The sequence below is a fragment of the Mytilus edulis genome, chromosome 13, assembly GCF_963676685.1.
Source record: "Mytilus edulis chromosome 13, xbMytEdul2.2, whole genome shotgun sequence".
Taxonomy (NCBI): domain Eukaryota; kingdom Metazoa; phylum Mollusca; class Bivalvia; order Mytilida; family Mytilidae; genus Mytilus; species Mytilus edulis.
In genome coordinates this window covers 57,999,028-58,019,945 of record NC_092356.1, presented here as the reverse complement: position 1 = coordinate 58,019,945, position 20,918 = coordinate 57,999,028, and the positions used below count along the sequence as shown (strand labels likewise).

Genomic DNA, 20,918 nt, shown 5'->3' with positions numbered 1-20,918 from the left:
AAGAATTTGCTATTTGAACCTGATGGCATATATATGATTAAACAAAATAATTTTGAAACTGAGCTTTCTGTTTCTGATTTTTGTACAATTTAAAACTATTGTTTGGCAGGAGACTGTATGTCCATAAAACTTCTGTATCAAACCACTTGTATCTATATATAGATACAGACATGGAGTTAAATTGTTCATTTCACTGGTGAATTAAAAACCTAAGATGGCTGTTATATTATTGCCATCTATGACTATATATATATACTACCACTTCAGAACTAAATTTATATATACTTGGGTTTACAAGTGTCTATAAAATCACATGAACATTATGTCTCTGATATAAGAGTCCCCTGACTGTTCTTTAAAACAAAAATGAGAACAGTCAGGGGACTCTTATATCAGAGACATAATTTACTGCTGATTTGGTAGTATGCAATTTAAGGCTTTTATTTCAATTACTGGGATACCAATTTATGGGTGTGAACATTTCTAGTGAATCACCATAATTAATAGGAAAGTTTATAGTTAGCAGTCATGTCTTTTGTATTGAAATCTATTTTCCTTGAAACTTATACATGGTATAAAATGTCAAAATGATAGTAGCCTAAAAAATAGAAAATTATTTTAAAAAATGCCCAGATTTATACATGTAATTGAAGCTTAGACATCCAGAAGTGGATTTAGGGGGAGGAGAGTTTTGTGGGAAAAAAATGGTTGACTATTTAAGGAATCACAGCATATTTGAAGCAGGCCCCCTCTTAGGCAGTCAATGCCCCCATGTCCCCCAGTCCCACCTCCTCTGATGAAAATTTTTGGATCCATCTGACACTGACACAATCTTAAAATTTCATCACAGACTGAAGTCAAGGTTCATTGCATTTATGTTTCAAATACAACAAAGTGTGATTGTGTATTAACATTATTCCTAGAAACTGTGCAAGGGACTATAGAACAGAACATTATGTATAGACTTACAATAATTTCCTGGATATTGAAGATTAATGTTTGACACCTACAATACTGTGAATCTGTTCTGACCTTAATGTGCATCAAGTATGAAGGGAAACTGAAAATGTTATTATTATATATTATATTTTCTGTAAGAATTATCTTTTTTGCTAAATCCCAGACTTTCAATAATTAATTCATGAATTAAATATATAAAAGCTTTATAAAGGGTTTCTTGATAAGGAAACCAGTGATTGTGAAAAATGGTAAATAAAAATCCATATGTTGAAGCCGGTAGTCTTGACAGTGACATTTTATTTAGTTGCTTATAGTTTCCATTTCATTTGGTCTCTGGTGGATAATTTTCTCATTGAAAATATCATATACGGTACCACATCCCATATTCTAAAATATGATGAACCTGAGATAAACATTTATGAATAAATGATATTCAAATAAAAAGCTTTGTTTCAAAGCCATTATTTTTAGCACGTGAGGCTGGTATTACATAATAGTATGTATAATAAGTCAAAGATGATCAAGTCCACAGTTATTTTAGTATATACAAAAGGTTCTTTCAACAAAACAAGCAGTAAATAAAAGAACTTCCTTAATTATTCAGAAACTTGGAGCAGGTTAAAATTATGAAAAATGATTTATATGACTATAGAGTTATAAAAAGAGAATGTACTAATGCACACTTTCATGACTTTAGAAAGTTTATTTGACAAAATATATGCAATCAAATTAAATACCATTTCATAAATTTGTGAAACAATTATATAATTCTAATTAATTCTTTATTTTCCTGTTTCTTGCGCATTAATTTTTTTTGTTATCTTTATATTTATATATATATATTTATATTAAGATCCATTTTGTTACATCCTGTGATCAATTTTATTTGGCAATCACCAATGGCAGTCAGCAGGGTTAAAGAACATCAGTTGTTCGACCTGTTAGTCAAATGTGTTTTGTTTAAATATACTTTTTCACTTTTTTGGTCTTTTGGAAAATGTTGTTTGTGCTGTATTTAGACCCTTCTACAACGAAATTTGTTTTACATGCACACGTATAAAAATTGTGATTTTTATCCAACGCAATCATAGGTTTGAACGTAGTTTTCAATTTAGACTCGTTTATATATATATATAGATATATAAACTTCTATATGTGTGTATGTGTAAGTGTATTTTTGTTGTGTTAAAAACAGAAAGTAAAAGGATATTAGCTGATTAGTTGCAGTGTTCTTCCATGAATTTGCAGATACATGTAGTACCATGGAAATTAGCATAGCCCTTATATTAGACAGGTTGTCCAAACAAAATATAGCACCATGCAAAATTGGCCCCTATACAATCAATTACAAAATCATCATAGATAGCACCATGGTAGAGAATATAGCCCCAGGGTACCAGGTGGTTAATTTAGCCTCCTCTGAAATTATGGTTCATGCAAATGAATACCAGAGGTTCCAAAGGTTTCTTGGATACCAGTGGTCTTTTGGTCCTGTAACTTTTAAACCATTACTCTGGTCAAGTCAGTGTTTTAGCAGTCATTTACATTATGAGTATTACAATGTTCTTGCACCTATCATGGTCATTTGGTCCAGTAGTTGATGACAAATAACTGGACCAAACTATTTAATACTGGACATTGCCACATGTCTGACAGACCTTTGGAATGACTGGAATACAATGAGGTATAGTTATTGGCAAGCATTAAGTCATGCAAGTCAAATTGAATAAAGTTATTTAGTTATCAGGCTTATTTTGACAAATTTAACCAAAATGACAGATAAAACCTTGGTATTAATCAATGTTCCGTTTTCGTAAATAATGTTTGAAACAAAAAAAACAAAAAATATTTTGTTTGAAGCGTATTTCTGACAAAGACATTTAGCTCATTATAAAGCAGTATACATGGTATAGTTAATCGATATATATATATATATATATATTGTTTATTTCAGATGGTTCCATCCTAACATAAGTGGGATAAAGGCGGAGGAACTATTGAAGGAGCGAGGTTATGATGGGAGTTTCCTGGCCAGACACAGTAGCAGTACACCAAATGATTTCACACTATCTGTCAGGTATGTATATATATATATATCAACTTGTATACATATCAGTGTGTTCAAAGGGAGCAAGTTCCATACCAGGAAAGTCGCCTCCCAAAACATCAATATATATTCATATCAGTTAATTTCAAAAATGAATTGGGGGCTCGGTGGCCAAGTGGTCTATGTAGTTCTACTACTATAATCACTAGCCAGTCAACACTGAGGTTGTGAGTTCAAACCCTGCTTGTGTTGGTGTACTTGACCTCAATATTAATTCACTAGGATTGTCATTTTCCTATCAAATTAAAGGTCAGCTGTTTTCTTTGAGCACATAGCTGACTTCCGCCACCTATAAAATCTGGACCACCACGAAATAGCTGAAAGTGGCATTGGAAAACCAACAATCAATTAATTAAAAATGGATTTACCTTTATTATTAAGTTAGTGTGTTACTTTTTACCATTGAATATGATTTTTATTACTGAGGTTGTACCCAGAATTGTGACAAGAGGCTGAGTTGTTATAGTCCCATAAGATTTGACCATTCACCATGAACACATTTAGCATGTCCATATCTATGCAGTGTTCAATGTTTTCATACTAATATCAGGGTTTTTTTCCGTATTTTGTTAAATGTCTGGATGGAAGTTTTCTGACAAAGAAACCAAAAAGTATATGAAAATTGTTAATATCAAAATATAATAAAACCCATTTAAAAACTAAAGGAAAAGTAAATTAATCCTCCTGAGTTCATGTTTTCTAATTATATATGTATTTGGTTTTTACCCACACACCAACACAGAGTTTCTCACAACCTACTCAATCAATACTGGGTTAATCTCACAAACGTGGAGAGAGTTTCACAAAACCTTCTCAACAAATAGTGGGTTATTTTTACAAAAATAGCACCAATTCCTTACAACCTATTCAACAATTGTTGTGTTGTTCTTACAAACATGTAATGTCTTCAATGAGTTTCACAAATAAACCTACTCAACAAATATTCATCTGAAATGCAATACATACAATTTATGGTGTTCCTAGAAAAGTGACTATTTGCATAACTTCTGATGTTACTAGATATAGGATAAGGGCTATTATAAGATTCACCAAGAAATATTACCTTAGAGACAAAGATTGGATAGGCAAATGTAACGCAAAAAAAATTTGTGAAGGGTAAAAAATTAGTGTTTTGGTTGCACAGGAAATTTTCGCATATATGAGCCTGTTAAAATGGGATAAATTATTTATGTATTGCCAAAAATGTGTCAAAATATTGCAATGTATACACATGATGTAAATAAAAGTGACAAGGTTTCGGTTCTGCCTTGAATCATGTGACATATTAATGTATGTTTATGCAAATTAAGAATGAACCTTCCTATTTTGTATGGTAAAGATATTATTGTTTTTTTTTCAAATAGATGTAAGAACAAAAACAAATAAGAAAAATATATTTATGAAAACTTAACAAAAAAAAAGCAAAGTATTTTTGTGATGATGTCATTACAAAATAAAGATAAGTATATTGATGTGATAATAACAATAGCCAATTAAATAAGATTTATGTTTTGATTTTGTGTACTGATAATTTAAAGATTGTATATATCTGGTATATATACATATATATGACCTAAATTCAAAGCAAGTTTTATCAGTGCATTTTATCAACTTCCTGTATAGCAATGTATAGGTTATTGTCACTAAAAAAGGTTTAAATCTCAATAAAACATTTATATACAATAGGATATAATAGAATAATAATGGCTATCAATCGCATTGATAAGATTTACAAGAATGTACCTCCAGTTCCTTTCAATCAAAAGCCCTTTTATAAATTTTATCAGAGATTTGAATTACTAAAAAAATTCATTTATAAAGTCTTTTAAACAATTGTTAAACGGTTTTATATTTGTGCTTCATTCTTTATTTTTAACGTTGTGTAATTTTATGACCTTAGCTAATATCACCAGATGGTAAAAGGTAAATGCCAAAATCACCAAATTCTATTAAATTTATAAAAGAGAGGTAACTGAAAATTACCCTTGTTTGTTTCTTATCAGATGAATAAGGAAATCTTTTTCAAATATCAAAAACCTTTTCTGAGACTTATTTACGAATTACATGGCTTTAAAATAGAAGGGATTAATAATAACAAAACAATTTTAATCCAAATTTATAAAAAGTATCTTCTGAAGAGTATTTTTTCCTTGAGTGATATGTACTCTTATGAGCCTCACGTTTTCATTTTTTGTTTTGATACCCCATTTATGGGCATTATGTTTTCTGGTCTGTGCGTCCGTTTGTACGTTCGTTCTTCTGTCCCAATTCAGGTTATAGTTTTTGGTCGAGGTAGTTTTTGATTAAGTTGAAGTCCAAGCAACTTGAAACTTTGTAAACATGTTCCCTATGATAAGATCTTTCTATTGTTAATGCCAGATGAGATTTTTTTACCAAATTTCAGGGACCATTGAACATGGAAAATGAAAGTGTGAGTGGGGCATCTATGTACTTTTGACATATTCTTGTTTGAGACTTGTTTACAAGGCTCTGAAATTTACAGGATTGGTGAAAACAAAACAATTTTAAGCCAGATTCTGAAGAGCAATTCAGTCCTGAAGTTATATATGGACTCTAGGAGCCTCACATTAGCATATTTTAAAAAAAATATAAATTGGCTTGCATTTATTTTACACAATTAAATTTTTATATACAAATGAACAACATTATTTCCTATGGTTAAGGTTAACCTTTTCTTCAATAGAGCCTTATAGTTGAAGTCAATTACATCATTATTCAAAATAAATCTGCATTATGTTTTTTAAATTGAAAGGATGATGGAATGAGATTTATTGTAAAGCAGGAAGTAAAATGGCTTAAGAATATGTATATCATGACATGAAAGCTAGGGAAATAAACTTGACTTGAACTTTAGAAATATAAAAATAAAAACACCTAATACTTCACATAGCATGCACATCATTGCTCAAGTTGAGGAAATCTTAAATTTTTTATTTAACTCAAATCGAGAAAATCTTAAAAATTTTTTTTATTTATTAATACTTAAAATTTGTAGTGATAGTACAATGTATAAAATTTTTAAAGTTTATGAAATTAAGTCCCTTTAGAATAAGTTATAATTACCACCACTGGAAGTTTCCAAGTACATGTATCTGATTAACCCAGCAGAGATGTTACAAACTAATACTGATTTCCTGATAATGTACTGTGCCTAGTAGTGCATGCTCAATTTTGGTAATTATTGTAGATTACAATCAAGCAGCTAAGAAAAATGTTAAGTTTTCATTTTGTATTTCCTTAAAAAAAACATGTTTGAAATGCAGTTCAGACCACGAATTTTGATATTCAACATTTCTATATGATGCAGTAAAATTTGTTAAATCCCTTTGAAACAGAAAAACATCGCAAAAATTCTAGAATATAAATGTTTGTCTATCATGTCTCAAACATTGGATAACAAAAATGTTATTATTTATAAATGATAGCTATTTCAGCTTTGATACAAAAATTATAACGATTATAATTTTAATGTAACCAAATGCTATGTAACCAATGGTAACTATATTTATCATTATTTATTAGTATGGTATCCAACTGAATAGCTTCCTCTACCAATAAAAACTGAATGCCACCAAATAACACAATAGTGTTAAAAGACATGTTAAACACCAATCAACAATTGATCCAACTGAATATGCATGTGATATTTGATGCTGGATGTGTTACTAAGCAATCATCAACAAATTTGTTTTAAGTCTAATATATGTTGATAGTTGACATTTATTTTAATTTCAGAAGGAACAATGAAGTAACACACATAAAAATCCAGAACAATGGAGAATATTATGATTTGTATGGAGGGGAAAAGTTTGCCACCCTCGCTGAACTTGTGCAATATTATATGGAAAATCAAGGTCAACTCAAGGAGAAAAATGGAGTTGTTATTGAACTTAAATATCCTTTAAATTCTGAAGATCCCACAACAGAAAGGTAACTATTAACAAATATATACACACATCTTTCCTTTTTGGTTGGTTAGAAAAAACAAGGAATGGAATAAACTATTTGAAAACAACATTTACAAAGGTACTACCAAGGTCACTCTAATGGCACTATCAAGGTCACATTATATTTATCAGTAAAATTTAATGATTCAGCATCAGTCTGTACCATGAGGAAAAGTTCATGAAGAAGAACTTCCTGAAACGGTATAAAAAAACAAAATCGTGCGTCATTTCAATTTCAAATCAACATGATCTAAGGACATTGAAATTATTAGGTGCAAAATCCTTAAAAAAACGTACATAGTTTTATTGTGTAATTCTAATTGATTACGCAACCTGACTCTGTTGGTACCTAACCTTGATATTGTTTATGTAAGGTATTAGAGTGTAAAATAATAGCCAGTCCACCTACAGACGTAAAAATTATTTATCAAACTCAGGCCTATCAATACTCCACTTCCTCTATATTTCCTGTCAACAATTCTCTATCAGAATTAAGACCCTAATTTGATGAAGAAGTTATAAGTGAAGTGATATGAATATACATGTACTTGAAATAAATTTCCTGTGAGTTATGATATTGTCTGTGACGGAAATGACAACCTATACAATGTCATGTACTATGTATCAAAGGCGTTACGTTATTCATAGTTTAATTAGATTAAAACAAAAGAATAGAATAGTTTAATAGTACATGTGTATATAAAATTGAATTTAGACATGCTAAAAATGACACATTACAAATGTTTGCATGTATTATTACATGTAAGTTGCATGTCGTAAATATGATTCGTCATTTTAAAGGATGTGGTATTATAACATTGATCATTAAGAATAGGTTACGTTCACTTACACCACAATCATGATGATGACAATGAAATAGGGATAAATTGTTGAAACACCCTTCCCCTCTCCTTAATTTTTAAATTTCAATTTTTCATTAAATATGATATGGTACAAACATCCTCATAGGTTATCAAGTTCATACAAGTACATTACTAATGTAAAATAATGACCGTGTTGAAATATCTGAGTTTGTCTGGGATAAATAAAGTCATAGGTACCAGCATTAAAAATTGGATGTCAGATGTGCATTGCGTTTTTTCTGCATAAGACTCAGATGCTCATCAGTGACGCTTGAATCAAAAAAGTTAAATAGGCCAAATAAAGTATGAAGTTGAAAAGCAATGAAGGCCCATAAAGGTTAGGTACTGATATCAATATACACAAAACATGCTTTCAGAATAACCCTTATCATGATTATCATGTAGACTTGAAACCTAAAGATTAAGAAGCCAATTAATAAAACATTTTAGTGCAAGGCCTTAAGATATTTATCAAAACTAATCTTAGGTCAGCTTTGCATAAAGAGCTGTACATGTAGTCATAGTTATTTTAAAGTACAGATATCATGGTTACATAAACTATCAACTGACAATATATATATATACAATTATAAATTATCTTTGAATTTAGCTAATGGCATTATACAGAGTTAAGGCAGTACATCATCAGTAGAACCTTCTGAAACCACAATAAAAACCAGAGGGCAACATATATATAAAGGAAGATGTGGTATGATTGCCAATGAGACAACTCTCCACAAGAGACAAAATGACACAGACATTAACAACTATAGGTCACGGTACGGCCTTCAAAAATGAGCAAATCCCATACCGCGTAGTCAGCCATATCACACCCTAAAAAAACCCAATGTAAAACAATTCAAATGAGGAAACCTAAGCACCTAATTTATGTACTAAATTATTCACAGAAAACAACAGCTACAAATAACAACCACTGAATTACAGGCTACAGACTTGGGACAGATATATATACAGAATGTGGCATGGTTAAACTATTTTGAAGGCACCAACCCACAATTAACCTTGGACATATATGTTAATTTTGTCAAACTATGTTTATTGATTATTGATAAAGTATTAAAATTTAAGTGTCAAATTATTGTTTTAGCATGAAATATCAGATGTGATATGAAAAAAGTTGAAACCATTTAGCATGCATGTCTAATGATCATTTACATTATAGTATAATCAACATATATGTTTTTTCTTATTGAGTATTTTGTGTTATTTACAGATGGTTTCATGGCCATTTATCTGGGAAGGAGGCAGAAAAGGTGCTAATGGAGAAAGGAAAGAACGGTAGTTACCTGGTTAGAGAGAGTCAGAGTAAACCAGGAGATTATGTACTGTCTGTCAGGACAGACGACAAAGCCACACATGTTATGATCTGTTTTCATGAATTAGTACGTCATTTTATATACCGTAAATTCAGAAATTATTGTGAGGTTTTTATTATTGCGAAAAATGCGACAGAGTTGTAAACGCAATAATTTAAACTCACATTTTGAAATTTTGTTTATGAATTAAATAGGATTTTTCTCAATATCGTAAAAATTAAAATTGCACTGTCTAATGTCTAAAAAACACACAAGTTATATATGATCTGGTTTTTTTTAAGAAACAATAGGATCTAAATTTTATATAAGACATGACATATATTAAACCTAGTACTATCTTGAAGAAATGACTACACATGTTATGATCTATTTTCATTAAGCATGTTAAGTAGAATGTTATTTTGTATATATTAACCTTTGCTATAATGTGTCTGAAGAAAGTTTTATTAAATCTGATAGCTGAAATCAGATACTGGTGTGTTACTGCTTTTTCATTGTTGTTCTAAATATTAAGGTTGATTAAGCACACTAATAAACAAACAGTGATCAACAACAAAAAAAATTAAAAAGTCTCAAGAATGAAATATCAGTATTTTTGTCTCGCCTTAAAAAACATTCTGTTAGAGGCTTCTAACATCAACTGATATGTAAAACCTTTGATCAGGTACATGTATGTTTACATAGATGTCAACCATTACAATTTACCCATAGATTTATAGATTATCCTTGATCATCTCAAAGAGATTGGTTTTCCTCGCTTAGGCCTGTACAGTGAAAGCAAGATAAGCAATCGAGTTGAGATGACCAATGATAATCTGTTTATCGCTATTTTACCTATGACGATGTTGTCAATTTCATGTCAATTTCATTAGCATAACCAAGTGCCCGCTTAGTTTCAAGGGTTAATTTTCATATCACTCGACTCCACTGAGAAAGAAAATTATCAGACAGCAAGATCAAAGAGTTTTCGTAAAATAGCGATTATTTACAAATATTAGACCAAAATTAAGGTGTTATGATTAACAGTCTGCTTGTTACAGATATTTCTTTCATTACCTGTTGGGAAAAGAATTGCTATTTTAATTTCAACATTTGCATTTCACTATCTTAATTACATACAGACAAGACATTTTTCTGTGTCCACAGTTGATTTTTTTAATTTCATTCTTAATTTTACAGGAAGAAAATTATGATGTTGGTGGTGGTGAGAAATTTAAAAGTTTGTCAGATTTGATAGAACATTACCGTAAAAATCCTATGGTTGAACGATCGGGTACAGTCGTACATCTTAAAACAGTAAGTATTATAAATAGAACATTACTGTAAAAATACTATGGTTGAACGATCGGGGACAGTTGTACATCTTAAAACAGTTAGCAGTAAAAACTCTTCATTATGGCTATCAACATGCAGAATACACACCAGGAAGATCTTTTGCCTTTAATTTGGTTTCATAAATGAGGAAAATGACATGCTCAAGATACAGAACAATTTCAAACTAATTTCTGAACAAATACTGAACTTCACAATACACTACTTTAAATTAAAAAATTATTGCGATGTTTTTATTATTGCAAAAAATGCGACAGGGTTAAAATCACAATAATTTAAACTTACATTTTGAAATATTTTCATGAATTAAACAGGATTTTTTTTCTTGTCGCAAAAATTAAAATCACATTATAGAGTTAATTGATAAAATCGCAATAATAAATGTACGCAATAATTTCTTAGTTTACAGTATATCCATTCACAAAATGCAAAATCAATCCTTTCTGGTCATTTTATAAGGGGTCATCCATAATTATCAACCATTTTCCAAAGTGTACAAAACGTACACTTGGAAAATCAACATTTTTACAGTACGCTTTTTTTCATCAAATGAAATAAAACAGTCAGATATGTTTCAGTTTCTTTTCAATGCAAATTTCTCAATTAAACTAAACTTTAATAGACAGGATCTTCTTTTTATTAAGAATTATTGATTCTTGTCTTGAAAACTGAAAATGGTTGATGTACACTTTCTGAGGGAGGGTTGGGGGTCTGATATAGTGTTTTGTACACTTTGGAAAATGGTTGACAATTATGGATGACCCCTAAATGGTTTTGATTTTGTGTTTTAATTTTTTTTCTTCACATTTGTAGAAGACTTCTCCTGCTCACAACTGTAAAAATTCAGGAAAAATTATACATAGGAGAGTAGACATCTGCAAAATGAAGTTTCTTTCAGTTTGATGATTATCTTTTGTTTATATAGCCATGATTCAAATCTGGAATGAATAGTCGTAGTCAACAACATAATTTTAGTCTTTACTGTTGAATTTTGTCCTCAGCGGAGAACATAAAAACACTGGGCATCATGTTGTGTACAATTCCTTCCTGATTTTTATGAAATTTACATCATCTATGACTTGGACATGTAAAAAATTAGTGCTAATCATCTTACTTTTAAAGGAGTTATGCCCCTTGGAAATATGAATTACATAAGGAAATTGCTCTGGGTCCTGCATATTTTGTAGCTTTATTTTGAAATTTATATCAAAGGTTTATATCAGCAATATCTGGGAAAAGTAACAAAATCAATTCTAATCAATTAGTTTAATAGGAGTTATGTCCCATTGAAATACAAATTTTACAAGAAATTGCAACAACAAAAATGATAGTTGCACTAGATCTCAAGCCTGTTCTTCTCACAACATTTTTATCTTTATATGAGCAAGGTCTTGAAAGAGTTTGGTGATCAGCTGTTTTTATAGGAATTATGACCTTTAGAAAAAGAATTATAAGTAAATTCTTGTAGAATATGTATGAAAAAGTTTAAAACAACACGTAAAATATGCAGAAAAGTTTAAAAGAACACCAAAGCATTTTATGTGTTTTTGCCCTTGGACATGTAAAATATGTGCATTGGTGGGGGACATTGGAACGGTGTTCTTTTATATTTTTAGCCATTCAATGCCACAAGAATATCGGCGTCCGGTCTAGGCGCACGTGTCAATCAATTAGAAACGGAGAAAGACAAGAAACAAGGAAGTAAAGGAGGATTCTGGGACGAGTTTGAGGTTTGTATGAAAATACACATCTATATCAATCAAAATTTTATTTCCAGCCATTCAATGCTACACGAATATCAGCATCAGGCCTGCAGGCTCGGGTCAAACAACTAGACAATGATAAGGAAAAGAAACAAGGGAACAAAGGTGGATTTTGGGATGAATTTGAGGTTGGTGAAATTCTAGGGTACCCTTAAATGAGGTAACAGGCAACATTAACAATAACAACTACACGTGAAATGTCATCTAACTTTTAAAAAAAAGTACTAAAACAATTTAATATTATCTCTTTTAGTTTCATGGAAAAAGTTTAAATATGCTTCAGCACATATATAGGGATTTTTATCTGTTATATTTAAACTATAGCTTTGAGGCTAAAATATAATTTAGATCTGAAAATATAGCACCATACCCCAAAAAATAAACTTTAAAATTTTCTATAGGATACACTCTAACACTAAAAGAATAGTCCTAACTTGTCAAGTTGTACTCTTTTCACATTAATTTTACAAAATATTATTGCTTTATTGTAGGTCATAAAATTCAATGTAATTTCAATGAGGTACCATAAATTTACCAAATAAAACTCTTTTTGAATCCAAAATTTCAATTGTTACAGATCAGTTCAAATTAGGATGTGGTAAGACAGAATTAAACAAGGAATTACTGATATCAAACTGTCTGATATCTTTGTAAAGAAGTTTGAAGTCAAAATCAAAAATTTAAGACACAATTTTAATCAGGAAATCACTGATATCTGACAAATTATATCTTGCGAACAATTACTGAACAATCAGATAAAATAGCATCTGATTTTACTGTAGATATATTTTGTAAAACACATTTGTATTTCAATCAATCAATTACAACGGAATTAAAAAAAAAACGTGTTAATGAAAAGTTTGTAATATAACCAACTAACCATGATATATATTATATTCTTATGTTAATAAGGCGGGATACGGCACTGGTATTTGATGTATCTATTAACAAATATAAATATGATAATAAAATTGTGTTTAAAGAAAAAAATAGGATATTGTTTGAAATGCTTATTAAAATATAAGGGCCCAAAAAGAGACCCTGATATCTTTTGGAAATTACAGAAATCTGTATTTAAAAAGAAGAAAATATTTTTCTGGGAAAAAGGAGACGAGTGTTGATCTTTTAATTACTGTAAATTCCTAAATTTATTGTGTGCATTTATAATTGCAATTCTACAAAAATGGACAGGAATGCAAGTTCAATTATTACGATTGTAGGAAAATCTGTAGTTTAGTTATCAAAATGTGACTTCTTATTATTGCAGTATTCACAGAGTCTCATTATTCGCATTAATTAAAACCTTGCAATAATTTCTGAATTTACAGAATCAGAATTTACCTAATAGAATAGAACAATTATTGGTAGAGATCAAATGAAAAAAAATGTGGTCATAGCAACAGTGACTGATATTTGTTAACATATAATCCTTTACCATGGAAACCCACTTTGTATCTTTACAGCAACTACAACAGATGGAAGTCCGACATTTATACAGTCGTAAGGAAGGACAGCGACCCGAAAACAAACCAAGAAACAGATACAAAAATATCTTGCCATGTAAGTGTCAAGTATTTTTATTTATTTTGAATTAAAGGAGTAAGAAATAGTATTTCAAATGTTATTACCAGTTTGATTTATATTAATTTCCAATGTTTTTAAGATTTGGACAAAACTTTAAAACATGAAGACAGAATGAATATGTTTCTTCTGATAGCTATATAAAAGAGTAACAACAAATATTCTGATACATAAAAATGAGAACAAAAACACATGGCACAAATCAGACTTCACATGCATCTAGAATAACCTTTATTAGGTAATCTCAACAAAAAGTTCAGAAATCTTTTCTATAAGCTTTACCTTTTAGAAATTTACATTAGTGTTTGAAAACTTGATGGCTTCAAATAATTTATTGTGAAGTTTTCAATTTTTGATTTGTATTTTCCAGTTGATCATACACGTATTGTATTACGAGATGGGGACCCACAAGTGATAGGTTCAGACTATATTAATGGTAACTTAATATCAGTAAGTAAATACACAAATTTGATATAACATGTATAAAGTGTAAAAATCAATGATAACTTTATTAGGAAAATGCAGATCGATACATTTAAAGTGTATGCAAAAATATACACAGGGGTGTTTAATAACTTAGAATTTTCTTGTGATGAAAAAGATTTAAAAAAGTGAAAATCTTGAAAAGGAAATTGAAAAGAGGACAGAATTAGCTTTTTGTTTGCAATGTCCATGATGTCATGATTAACCACAAACCCGAGGGCTTAGATTGATAAATATTTGTTACATATCATTAAGATCAAGAGTCAGGTTTTTTTCACACAATCTTATCAGTTTTTTATGCCCTACCTACAAAAGTAGAGGGGCATTATGTAATCTTATCTGTGCATCTGTTTGTTCGTGCGTCCATTCATTTGTCCATCCGTTTGTCTTTCTGACCCGCTTCAGGTCAAAGGTTTTGGTCAAAGTAAATTTTGATGAAGTTGAAGTCCAATCAACTTGAAACTTAGTACACATGTTCCCTATGATATGATCTTTCTAATTTTAATACCAAATTAGAGTTTTGACCCCATTATTTGGTCCATTGGTATAGAAAATGATAGTGCGAGTGGGGCATCCATGTACTTTGGACACATTCTTCTTTTGGTCTTGAAAGTCTTCAGTCATTTTTTGAAAAAACTATGAAGTTCATAAATCATGTCATACACGAACCTGTATCAGCAGTTTAACTGTCTGAACTTCCTAAAATAAGATGTTTAAGAATGATTTATGGCATGCAACAGTTGAAAATTGAAATGATATCATTCATTTGAAATTTTGAATTCCTCAGTAACTGATCATGCTTTTTGTTAGGTTAAGTAATTTTTTCCTTACAATTTAACGCAATTTCTATATTTACAGACGGAAGATGATAATTTAGATCTGAAGAAAGGTTATATTGCTACTCAAGGTGCTTTGCCAAATACTGTTGTTGATTTCTGGAGAATGGTATGGCAGGAAAATTGTCGGACTATTGTCATGACAACAAAGGAAGTAGAACGTGGAAAGGTAAACATGAAGCGTATATATATGTAAATCTTTTATTACACTTAATAAATAATAATGTGAAATAGATACTTAACTTATTTAAAGATAAAAAAAATGATTTATTACATATTTTGAACTCTAAATTTATTAAAGCTTTTAGATATTTTCAATGATGGTATGAGTGTGTGTATCGCAATAAAACTAATGCATTAGATTTAGTGTCAGTGATCACAAGAATGAAAATTTAGAATGGGCACATGCTATAATTATGATAGGCAGAGCTCTGGAAGAAAAAAAACATATTTATATTTAATGAAGTGTTTCAAAAATTGTATGTGTGTATTGTGAATTGAATAGCACACGTATGAAAGTAGATACAACATTGATAAAATTTGGAGCCTAGAAAACCAATAAAAAAATGATGCAAGAGTGAAAAGTGGGTATATGCTTAGCACAATAACATTTGCATTATTGTTCTTCATATATCAAAGCTTAAGATTTACATCATGGAAAAATAAATTGTGTTAAAAAATTTCACAATGTTCATGTCATTCTTATTCTAAAAATAAAATTTTTTGAATTTTCATAAATTTATAAGATTCCTACTTTTCAGCACAATACAGGTACAATTTGATTTTGACCTTTTACATTTTCCAATAGGTAAAAGCAGTGCGGTATTGGCCTGGACCAGATCATCCAGAAAACAACTTAACACAGTCGTGGGATGTGTACGATGGCAAAATGACATTAAAACATATATCACAGAAACAAGATACAGACTTTATATATCGGGAATTTGAATTGTATCGTGAAGGTAGAGATGGAAAGGTATTGTGAATAGGATTTTTATGAAATCACTTATTACTTAATTTTTTATAAATACATGTTACATAAAAAATGTAATAGGGTAGTTTCAGGAAATCACAACTCAGATTTTACTTTTAGATAAAAATATTGTATGTGATGAAAAAATCTACATAAAAAATGTCTGTACCAAGTCAGGAATATAATAATATGACAGTTGTTATCCATTCATGTGATGTGCTCCAGCTTTTGATTTTGCAATTTAATTATGGAATTTCAGTTTAGAATTTTCCTTATTTTACTTCTTTCCACTATAAAATGAGTGCATTCATTGATCTAAAAAATCTGTTGCAAAAGATTGGATACAATGTATGGCATGTAGAAAACTAAATAAAAACCAGACATACATAATTAAATCAAGTTATCCTTTGTCTTTATATTGGTTCTGTAGCTGTAAGATGCATAAATTCACAGGCAAATTTTATTTCATTCATGAGGATAAGATGTCTACTTTTAGTCATGAGAAACTTTGTTTGTATATATATAGAAGCTGAATCGGAATAGAAAAATGTTGTTATCTGTAAGGAAGGAAATTTAAAATCCTACACAGATTAAAGATTGTGTCCTGCACACCATTTACATAATTCATTAAGACATAAATTAATAAATGTTAGCCAAAAACACAGTTGACATTAAAACAAAAACCTTTGTTTAATGGCAGATTGCCAGGTTAATATTTTTCTAGTTGTTTCACAGGAAAACTCCCACACACATATAATGAGAAAAGTTTACATTAAAGGATGAAAAAAATCAATACACATGACCACCATAAAAAGCTTTTGTAACACTAATAGTAATTACTTTATATATACATGCATAGGGGGCCACACTTCTCTTATAAAAAAGGATAGATATTTGGTATCCATCCATGACCCTAAAAATCACAAAAAGCAAAGAAACACTGCAACTACCCACCTAGGTCTTATTTAGAATTCATAGGATTCCTTCAATATCTTTCAATTTATTACTTTGAATTGTAATTCAATAATCAATTCATGAGATTTGATGCTCAGTAAACTACTGTTGTCTTAAAATACTGAAAATTCAGAAATTATTGCCATGTTTTTATTATTGCGAAAAAATATGACAGGGTTATAATCGCAATAATTTCAACTCGCATTTTGAAATTATTTATTTGAATTAAACAGGATTTTTTCAATATTGCATAAAGAAGTAGGTTCAGTAAGACCTCTTTGGCCCCAAAATATAGCAGTTTTACAAAATTGTGAAAATGTAATCTTTTAGCTATTTATTGGAAAGAAGAATGCTTCTGCTACAAAAATATGGGCTGTTTGTGACAATACAATGCACATATATCGGGTACTAGCATCATTAAGTCATGCTAAATTACTGAAATCTTCATAATTTTAACATTTTAGTTAAATTTTAGACGGTTTCCGTCTTAAATGAAAGTGGCCACATTCGTGTTCATTCATGATATTGAAATGTAAGTTGTATTTTATGATAATACATAACATATATATATATATAAACATGATAAAGGTTGAGGGTGAACACGGATGCGGCCACTTTCATTTTTGACAAAAACCATCTGAAAAGTGGCGTTTTGGCATATTTGATAGATTTATCATATTTAAGCTTGAATCGGAGCATTTTTAATGATTAAATCAGTTGAAATCCTTCACATAAATTAATCGAATCAATTGTTATAGACACTTAAGTGTTTAAAAAGTGTTCAAAATTTTTCGTTAGATGAACCTGAAATTTAATGCCAAAATCGGCCCTTACTGGACCGACCTACTCCTTTAAATATCATTTTAGTCTAAAATGACAAAATCGCAATAATAAATGCACACAATAATTTCTGAATTTACAATATTCATTGATTTTTCACAGCAATTAGAGAGTTCCACGTAGTATATATCACTAATACATTGATAGTAAATGACTAATATACCCATTAATTTTTTACAGCAATTAGAGAGTACTCCTCGTAGCATATATCACTATCACTTTCTGCCTTGGCCTGATTATGGTGTACCAGGTGATCCAGGAAGTGTACTGAACTTTCTAAACATAGTCAATACAAAACAAGATTCAATAAAGGAGGCTGGTCCCGTTGTTGTTCATTGTAGGTAAGTAAAACATAGTCAATATAAAACAAGATTCAATAAAGGAGGCTGGTCCCGTTGTTGTTCATTGTAGGTAAGTAAACAATTGCAACAGTTATCCCTTTGTGATACCTCAAAACAAGTGTCACCCTTTACCTGTCTTTACCTCAAATGTGCTATGAATAAAAGTAATAAAGCCAAAATCCTTTGTGTTCAGGATTAGCCAATCAATCCTACTTTTGAGATCTGACCAAATCTTTTTTACAAGCTTTATATCAATATATTAGGTGTTGTCTTTAAGTCTTTAAAATGTTCTTCAAAAATATTCAACAGGAATTAACACTAATCCATATAATCATTGGCATTTTGTTCATTGAAAGACTGCATATGACAAAACTTTAAAACACTATATATTATAAGTTATATGGTTCGCTACTGACCCCTACAGATCCATAGAGGGTTAATAAAATCCATAGGGGATGAGGCCAAAGGCTGAATCCCCTATGGATTTTATTCACCCTCTATGGTCCGTAGGGGGTCAGTAGTTACCGGTATAACAAATTTATCGCACGCTGGACTTTTTCTGCTGCGTTTTGTTGAAAAATAAACAATAAAACACAACAACAGTAATAGATGACGTTGTCATTAACAATAGACGTGACATCATGAACCCCTATGAAATTTACTACCCCTACGGTTCCATAGGGGTCACCGTGTGACGACATTAAACCAATCACGGCGTAATAATTTACCTGCGGTGCGATAAACAATACTGGCATTGGTCAAAGAGGTCAAACCATATATTTTATGGCTGATGAATATGACAAATAAAATAGAAAAACACCTACTAAAAGTATCATTCTTTTGCAAGAAGACATAAAAACTTCTTTATCTTGATGGCCTAATCTAATTATTGCCATCAGAGACTATACAAATGTATAAGAAATTAAATATTTGGATACTAAACACAAAAAATGAAATGGGGTGTCTTCCTGAATAATTTTTTATACCCAAGCTGTTAAAGAAAGCGAACTCTGACTCTGTGGTATGGGCTTTTCTCATTGTTGAAGGCAATCCAGTGACCTTTAGTTGTTAATTTTAATATCTTCTTTTGTATATTTGAATTACCTGACCTGTTTTGTATTACAGTGCTGGTATTGGTCGAACTGGAACATTTATTGTGATAGATATTATACTCAATCAAATCAAACTATTTGGTAAGTTATATACTTTATATTATTGACAGGTCAACACTGATATCATATCCCATGTCTGACTTCTACAGTGTAACCTGCCTAATCCGACACCTGAGTATTCCAACATCAAGCTTTAACTGACAATTTTCATGGTCCCAAAATAATCTTATCCTTGCAGAAAAAACTTAAGTATTTCGACACCCTGCTTAATCTTACATGTTTTCTGGTCCTTCAGTGTGTCACAGGTTACACTGTACATAGATAATGGACATACTAAATTTGAAACAATTATTTGCTCTCTGGATTTTTCTTAGCATGAAATACTTTTATTTAAATATTTATAGATAACCAATTAAATGAAGTTTCAACCTTAGTCTCTGAAATGTAAAATAACTCTGACATCAGCAATTAAAAAAATAGACTGAAATTTATAGGTCCTAATTTATTTCTAATGATATCCAATTTCAATACTGATTGATGGAAGGGAGATAACTGCAATACAATAAGTATAAATTATATCAAACTTTTCCTTTTCAAAATAAGCAAGAATTAATGATTTTAGCAGTATTTATAGAAACTGCAAGATTTTGAAATATTGATGTTTTTTTTTGCTCTCATATTAAAAATATAAAAAAATATTTACAATTTATAAAATTATACATTATTTGAGAGCACCTGCCCAGCTTAGAAATAACATCTAACACATGGTTTTTGACACATGATGTCTTTCTTTCATGCCAATGTTGAAGCACAATCGATGTGGTAGCAATATGTGAACAGGCTTGTATATAACTTGAGAAAAGTGTTTCTCAACATGTTATTTGTTTTTATAAGAATTTGCAAAAACAATAAAGTATCCTAACAGCTGTGCTTCCATATATTATACAGGATTGGAGTGTGAAATAGATATACAGAAAACAATACAAATGGTACGATCTCAGAGATCTGGTATGGTACAAACTGAAGCTCAGTATAAATTTGTATATATGGCTGTACTTCATTACTTAGAAACAGAAAAACAAAGGAAACGAGCAGAAGAGGTTTGTGAAAATATCAAATGCTTAAGGGCTATTCCAGAAAAAAATGTATGGGAGGGTTGGTAGGCACGTTATATTAATAATACATGGATGATGGGTATCAGAGCAACTTTTCACATGTATAATGCACTACGATTCTCAATTACAATTGTCTGGGTTGTGGGTGCTGTGACAAACTGCCTTCCAACCCCACCATACATTTTTTTCTGGAATAGCCCTAATAAGAAATTAGTTTGAATTCTACATTACTAGCTGCCTAATTCAAATGATTGATGATTGATTTTAATTAGTAACAAAAAAATAAATAGATTTATAATTTGCAATTATCAGCTGGCTAAATATAAGCCATTTTATTATTAACAATGACTCTC

At 30.2% G+C, this 20,918-nt stretch overlaps 1 protein-coding gene across 10 annotated transcripts in view; it reads left to right on the top strand.

Annotated features, from left to right (window-relative positions):
• LOC139501986 (tyrosine-protein phosphatase non-receptor type 11-like) overlaps positions 1–20,918 on the top strand; it is a 462,346-nt gene that overhangs the window by 15,020 nt on the left and 426,408 nt on the right. For 4 of the 10 annotated variants that reach the window (XR_011658703.1, XR_011658701.1, XM_071291303.1 and 1 more), the window contains exons 2-13: positions 2,915–3,037; positions 6,824–7,018; positions 9,133–9,301; positions 10,415–10,531; positions 12,345–12,458; positions 13,794–13,890; positions 14,282–14,361; positions 15,253–15,399; positions 16,039–16,206; positions 18,178–18,338; positions 19,464–19,531; positions 20,399–20,550. Coding sequence is in view for 6 of the 10 variants with exons in the window: in XM_071291303.1 (XP_071147404.1) it covers positions 2,915–3,037; positions 6,824–7,018; positions 9,133–9,301; positions 10,415–10,531; positions 12,345–12,458; positions 13,794–13,890; positions 14,282–14,361; positions 15,253–15,399; positions 16,039–16,206; positions 18,178–18,338; positions 19,464–19,531; positions 20,399–20,550 (1,591 nt within the window). In the remaining 4 variants the exon portion in view is untranslated. Of the gene's footprint in view, positions 1–2,914; positions 3,038–6,823; positions 7,019–9,132; positions 9,302–10,414; positions 10,532–12,183; positions 12,298–12,344; positions 12,459–13,793; positions 13,891–14,281; positions 14,362–15,252; positions 15,400–16,038; positions 16,207–18,177; positions 18,339–19,463; positions 19,532–20,398; positions 20,578–20,918 lie in introns of all 10 variants that reach the window. The other 6 variants (XR_011658704.1, XR_011658702.1, XM_071291304.1 and 3 more) reach the window with 3 other exon arrangements.